We start from the raw sequence: 7,601 nt of genomic DNA, 5'->3' as shown, positions 1-7,601 counted from the left end.
CGTGCGCGTGTGCGTGTGCGTGTGTGTGTGTGCGTGTGTGTGTGTGTGTGTGTGTGTGTGTGTGTGTGTGGCACTTTAGGAATAGTTCACCCCACAAAAACTCTATCATTATTTATTAACCCTCACATTGATGATGATTTTACACTAATCTTTTACACACAGAGAAAGTGGATGAACTCAAACACTGTGAAGCTCTAAAAAGGGTGAAAACTGAGCATGAAATGATCATAAATACAGTCTGACTTCTGAAGTCTAAAAATTTATTTTACGTAATTCAAATTGTTTGATACTAATCTTATAAAAGGTCTCAACACGTGTGCATATCAACTTGCCGTGATGCGTTTGGTCATGAGAGATGCGAGAACGAATGCCGTTTGGCATCAGTGACGTCAAACCTGACACGACTCGTCTTCACACACAACATCACTCGACTTCAGAAGACTTATAATATAGAGTCCTATAGACGACTGATGTGATGCTGTGACTGACAGGTCCTGATCTCTGCGTTCAGCGTCATCCTCCTCCAACACATTGTGCCACAGAATAAGGAAGGTCATTTTTACGTGAACTATTCTGTTAATTATTTCAGATTAAGTCAGTGTTTGTTTTTAGTATTATTTTATTATCTATTTATATGTTTTATTTTTATATTTTCAGTTATTCATTTTAGTAATTTTGCAACTACTTTTAGTAATTGATTTTTATTCCTGGTTTTGTTTTTAGTACTTCAATTTAAACTTATATTATTTCAGTCATGTTTCTCGTGTAATAGTTCTATTTTCTTCTTTTTTTTTCCAGCTTCATTTCAATTAACAAAAAAACATTCTTTTATATAGTTTTAGTCAACACTATCAACACAGTTGTGTGTGACAGAGACTCCGATTCGTCCCGCAGAGACTCACTCTTGAGCCCAGAAACATCTCGCCTGACCCGGACGCTCTGGAAGCGCAGAGAAACATGCTGAGGTTTTGTTTGCCTCTTTCTGTTTTTACACAAATTTATTCAATCAGTCTTTTGTTGTTAGTGACCCTTGGAATCACTGTGGCTTTCCCTGACAAGCGTTGGAAGAATTCCCTGGATAAACACACCAAACAACTGTTCATCAATGCATATCAGCAGACAGTGGAGGAAGCGAGCTCCGTTCCAGTGACTGTAAATGAGGGCCGGAGGTCTGAACAATAGAAGTGGACTGAACCCGACCGCTGCTTCTGAAGATGTCCGTCCGTTGAATGATGCTCGCTGGCACACTACTGTCAAGCGTCCCTTAGTCGCTGTCAAAATAAAGTCCCTCCGCTCCTTCTCTCCTGCCAGCGTCCGCGGACACATTTAGACATGCGGGGGGGAGGGAGTCGGCATATTTGATTGGTCATGGCGATTGGACGGTCATTAGCGTAATGGGTTTGTCCTCTGAGCGTCTCCGAGTGTCTCCGTGAGGTGACAGCGCTGAAGTCACATTAGTGCTCGCCTCTCAAACGCCTCAGATTGATGCGCTCTGTCTTAGCCGTGTATGAACACTTTGACGAGATAAAAGTTCGTCCCCTCGGAGGCCGCGCGGGTGTTCTGTGCTGCAGCACGCCTGTCAATCTGTTGGCATTAGGGCTCAACCCGACCCGTCCGCCGCACGACAGTTGGAAAAGTCTAATCGAAGTAACAGGATAAAACACCCACGCAGAGCTCACTTTCTCCATCTTTTTAGGGTTTATGAAAAGGCTCTCAAAAACAAATACAAATATGTTAAAAACAAAATCGCTTTCAAAATGTCTTGATTTGTTCAGTAAACGGTCAACATTTTCCAGCTAAAAACGGCAGAAGTGAGTGTCAGTGCAGTGATTAACTGTGTGCTTGTGATACATTATTTTAGCCAGTTAGTGGCATTTACATATAAAAACAGGCCCATTTCCATTTATATTACAATTTTAAGACTCACCTTAAATCAACAGAAGCCATAAGCTCCCAAACTCTAAAGCGTTGTGCAGCATGCATGACCAATTACAAGGGCCGTCCGGTGCGGATGTTGGATGAATAAGTTCTGTGTGTGTGTGTGTGTGTGTGTGTGTGTTTAGATACATACAGTCTGAAATGCTGATTTCTGCTGATTAGTGAAAAGCTACTGTACATATAAGGCTGTAAACAGCAGTTTGATCCTGAACCACTTACCATAACTACACTATAAACCACTCCCAGACTCCACCCAATGCCACACCCACATCAAAGAACCCCTTTAAGCCACACCCACACATCACACTCTACCAAACACCACGCTTGCAACATAAACACCACCCACACCAGACTCCACCTACCTCCAAGCCACACCACAGACTCTACCCAATGACACACCCACAACAAAAACACAACCCTCAACAGACTCCACCCACCTCAAAGAACTCCTTTAAGCCACACCCATAAATCACACTCTACCCTACATCACACCCATAACATAGAGACCACCTACAACAGACTCCACCCACCTCCCAATTCCACACCCACAAACCACCTCAAGCCACTCCCACACATCATCACACTCTACCACTCTTGCAACATAGACTCCACCCACACCAGACTCCACCTACCACCAAACCACTGCTTCATCACAGACTCCACCCAGTGCCACACCCACAACAAAGAACCACCTCCTTTTTTGTAACTACATATCACTCTACCCAACACCATGCCCACAACATAGACACAAACCACAACAGACTCCACCCACCAATAAAACCACACCCACACTAGACTCCACCCAATGCCCGCCCAAGAAGACATTTGACTGACATGTAAAACAACCAATCACAGTTGATTTTGTTTCGTGTCATGTTTAGGGGTGTGAAAATGTAAAGTCGATGTCCCTACAATAACAGACCGGCGTGCATCTAATAAATTATTCATTCAAGAGCGTTGTGCAAGTTGTTGCTGGTAAGAACACATTGTCATTAGCGTTCTTCTTCTATGAGGGGGTTTTGCATCATGGCATTTGTTTCCAGGCGGAATGTTTAAGAACGCAACACACACGTCTCCCGGACATCCTGGAGAATTCAAACAACCAGATGACGACTTCAAAACTCCTGAAGTGTGCCATATGCATCAGACGTTCAGCCAACGGTCCGTGGACTAAGAGATCACCAACAACAGCCTCCATCCACCAACAAAATTACTCTCTCATCACACTCTACCCATTACGCCTGCAAGATACCAGACTCCACCCACCAACAAAACTTTGGCAACATTACAGACTCCACCCAGTGCCACACCCACAACAACGAACCACCTCAAGCCACACCCACACTCTCCCCAACACCGCAACACTCATATCAGACTCCACCCATCATCACGGCCACCTCACAGACTCCACCCATCATCACGGCCACCTCACAGACTCCACCCATCCCCACGCCCACCTCACAGACTCCACCCATCACCACACCCACCTCACAGACTCCACCCATCCCCACGCCCACCTCACAGACTCCACCCATCATCACGGCCACCTCACAGACTCCACCCATCACCACACCCACCTCACAGACTCCACCCATCCCCACGCCCACCTCACAGACTCCACCCATCACCACACCCACCTCACAGACTCCACCCATCACCACACCCACCTCACAGACTCCACCCATCCCCACGCCCACCTCACAGACTCCACCCATCACCACACCCACCTCACAGACTCCACCCATCACCACGCCCACCTCACAGACTCCACCCATCACCACACCCACCTCACAGACTCCACCCATCACCACGCCCACCTCACAGACTCCACCCATCATCACGGCCACCTCACAGACTCCACCCATCACCACACCCACCTCACAGACTCCACCCATCACCACACCCACCTCACAGACTCCACCCATCCCCACGCCCACCTCACAGACTCCACCCATCATCACGGCCACCTCACAGACTCCACCCATCACCACACCCACCTCACAGACTCCACCCATCACCACACCCACCTCACAGACTCCACCCATCACCATGATTTACTAGTTAATGGCTTTATATAAACAAATATTTTCTCATCCCAGTACAAAGAGGATGACAAAAAAAACATGCTTAAAAATACTATAAACGGTGAGTAATGTCCTTCCATAAAACCAATGACAAACATTTTCTTTCTCTTTATTTCTGTCTTTGTCGCCTACCTATCCAGGCCCTTGGGTTTAGAGAGCGCAGGCGAGCATAAATTGAAGGATACGGGAGGTGACAGTAGGTGAAAATGTCTCCTCTGAGGTCAGGCCTGCTGGACGCAGCGCAGGTGCTTTAATAAAAGGAGATAGAATTTCCATTTGCTCAGGACATTGTTAATGTTCACCTCTTACACGCAAGCACCGTGAATGAGTCAAGAGCCGCAGAATGCACTTTATAGACACAAATAAGAGTAAATTGTGAAATGTCACCTTTAAGCCTGCTCATTTTTATTACTGTTACAGGAAATGCCGGCGTTTTCAGCCTCCAGAGGACCCTGAGCTCCCGTTCACGACAGAATCTGTCTTTATCGTTTTCCCTGAGTGAGAGAGAGAGGGAGAGATTGATAGCAGATGGTTGTCTCTAAAATAAACCTATCCATTACAGGCATATACATTTACTGCTGTCTACACGCTCACCGTAACATCTCTACACTGCAAACACACACACACACACAGTCATAATGTGTCTCTGCAGGCGCTCAGAGCGCCAGTAGAGGTGTAAGACGCTTTATTTAGGGGGTTTTCTCTCAGCTCTGGGATTCATATCATGAGGAATCAAATTGTCCTTGCTGTTTTAAAATAAAAGAGTTCATTGTACTGTGAGAACATACTGCAACTTTAATTTACTACTCAAAAATAAAAATGAAATAGCCTTAATTTTGATGCAAAAACAATAACAACTCAGAATCATAGAAAGGGTGGAAAATGGTCATGAAGAATTAATCATGAATAGTTTTGGCACAAAGAACCACTCCACCCACACCAACATGTTCTCCAACCAATACGCCTATATAGGTCGTTTTTCACTTCCCTGAAATACGACCCATAGGAGCGTTTGCTAAAGTTGCGCCCCTATCGACAACAGGACACTTTCATTTTAATGCATTGTTCCCTTTTATCTGCGTCATATTTCAGGTTTCTCGTAGCTCAAATGGTAGAGCATTGCAATATATAACAATATGTGATCATGTGATCATGCGATCTTGGGTTCGATCCGAGGGAACGCATGAGCTCATAAAGTGTGTATGCACTATAAATCACTAAGGGTAGGTTTAGGGCTGTAGTCGTTAATAAAAAAGATTTTTGCTAAATGGAAACAGGAGAAATGGTGTAAAAAGTCCACACACTGCATTTAAATGAACACGCATTTTGATTGGTAACGACGGTCATACGTCATTTCATGACGACAGACATAACACGACACTGTCATTATTTTTACGCCAGCTAGAGGGCGCATGACTTCAAAACGTAAATATAGGTTGTAATAAGGTGCTTGAAAAATGACCTATAGGGTCGTTTTCTTGGGAGGACAGTCTCACCCACACCCACGTCATACACTCCACCCACCACAAAAACTACACCCACATCACAGACTCCACCCACCACCAAACCAAACCACACCCACATCACAGACACCACATAACCACCAAAACCACACCTAAATCACAGACTCCACCCACCACCAAACCACGCCCCATCACAGATCCCACCCAACACTATAGCTATTAATGGCTACACATGAACATAAAAATAGAAAATGTTCATGAAAAATAAATCATGATGGTTCATTTTCAAATAATTAATGAATAATTCAGCATTATAAGTGAACATGAGGGGGGAAATATCAATAATAAAAAAGGCCCGATATGACTTGTTTCACAGCGACAGCCCTCCATCCAGGTAACCAGTGGCGGTTCTCTCCGAGGCTCCGATTAACCCTGGTCTGTAAATGAGGCTGTTGTCAATCTTCAGGAACAGAGAGCAGAATAATGCCGTAACCTGCCCACAGTCATTCTGCTGTGAGCGCCGGCCTGCGTCAAACACACCGCTGCAATTTGCCCCCGAATCACAGAGTCAGTTTAGCACAACAGACAAAGCAAACATTCATATATTCAAATTAGATTTGAAACACTTCACTGATTCTGGGGAAGTCAGGAGTCTGTTTACCACCTCCGAACCGCCGTGTGTGCGAGCGCGTGTGTCTGTCGCCGGTGCAAATTAACTTGGCCCCGTGTTTTCGACTCTTCGTTAATTGTGAGAAATAATACTGGAGATTTTCTGTGTCCGGCGTTGGTGTATTGTATTCTAATAAGTAAAGAGGAACTTGCAGAGAAACAGCTTATTAAGAACAGAGCTGCTAGTTCAGGACAGCCACTGATTAAAGGTAATACAGCTAATCCTGAATATATTACATATTTGCATATAAAACGCTATACATCATTTGAATATTAATTGAAATATGGAAATTATGTATATAACTGCAATGATGGCATGTTTAAAATGATAATTAATCCAACACAGGTACATGTCATTTTTAAACATTAAAAGTCACTGAAAAGCACAGTTATGAAATCATATCAGATTCATAGAGCCAGCACTTGTACAAAAGAATCCAATTGTGGAGGAGGTTTTTCATTAGCCGACCTGTTGTCGTTAAATGAAAGCTTCAGAGAAATATAACTAAGTAAACCCTTTGGTCTCCACAATGTAGGCAATTAGGAGACAATATTAATACACTATATAATATAAACAAACACGGCAGCTTACCTTGCGCTGTTACTATGGTAACCTGCACTCTGTTTGTCTGCTGTTGTTTTCATCAGTGTTGAGGAGACTGAATGTATTGATGGAGTGCAACATGGAGTCACACACCTACGACAAACGTGTGGCTAATTTGTTTCTCGGATCCCTTCGGGGAGAATCCGGAAGCCTCTGAACCCTCAATCCAGAGCAGTCGGAGCGAGATCCGGCCGTTAATCGTCTCTCTGGAGCCTGTGCAGGTTTCATTAAACATCACAGGTCACAGTCGACACAGCCATGCAAAAATGCCATTGAGTTTATTGAGCTGCATTATTGGCCTCCGCAGGACCCAAATATCTGAGAGAATGAGGACTGGATTGGAACTGGATTTGTTGTATGAGGTTTATTAACCTGTCGTTGCCCACTTAAAACTAAAAGTTAGAGCTAGTATTAAAATTAATTCTAACACTTTGAGACTGTCCTCCAAAAAAAAAAAAAAAAAAAAAACGACCCTATAGGTCATTTTTCAAGCACCTTATTACGACTTATATTTACGTTTTGAAGTCATGCGCCCTCTAGCTGGCGTAAAAATAATGTTGTGTTACGTCTGTCGTCATGAAATGACGTATGACTGTCGTTACCAATCAAAATGCGTGTTCATTTAAATGCAGTGTGTGGACTTTTTACACCATTTCTCCTGTTTCCATTTAGCAAAACTAATTTATTTATTAACGACTACACCCCTAAACCTACCCTTAGTGATTTATAGTGCATACACACTTTATGAGCACATGCGTTCCCTGGGATCGAACCCACGATCGCATGATCACATGATCGCATATTGTTATATATTGCAATGCTCTACCATTTGAGCTACAAGAA

General features: G+C 43.9%; 1 protein-coding gene across 1 annotated transcript; it reads left to right on the top strand.

The window, feature by feature from the left end:
* Positions 1-1,394: 1,394 nt before the first annotated feature.
* On the top strand, positions 1,395-3,999 carry LOC137011397 (uncharacterized). Its single transcript, XM_067374227.1, has 2 exons — positions 1,395-1,398; positions 3,086-3,999. Exons 1-2 carry the CDS (start codon positions 1,395-1,397, stop codon positions 3,997-3,999), a joined length of 918 nt encoding a protein of 305 aa, XP_067230328.1.
* The last annotated feature ends 3,602 nt before the right edge of the window (positions 4,000-7,601 follow it).

The sequence above is a fragment of the Chanodichthys erythropterus genome, chromosome 21 (genome assembly GCF_024489055.1).
Source record: "Chanodichthys erythropterus isolate Z2021 chromosome 21, ASM2448905v1, whole genome shotgun sequence".
NCBI classification, from domain to species: Eukaryota; Metazoa; Chordata; class Actinopteri; order Cypriniformes; family Xenocyprididae; genus Chanodichthys; species Chanodichthys erythropterus.
Note: the sequence above shows the minus strand (reverse complement) of the source record. Positions and strands in the feature narration are given on the sequence as shown.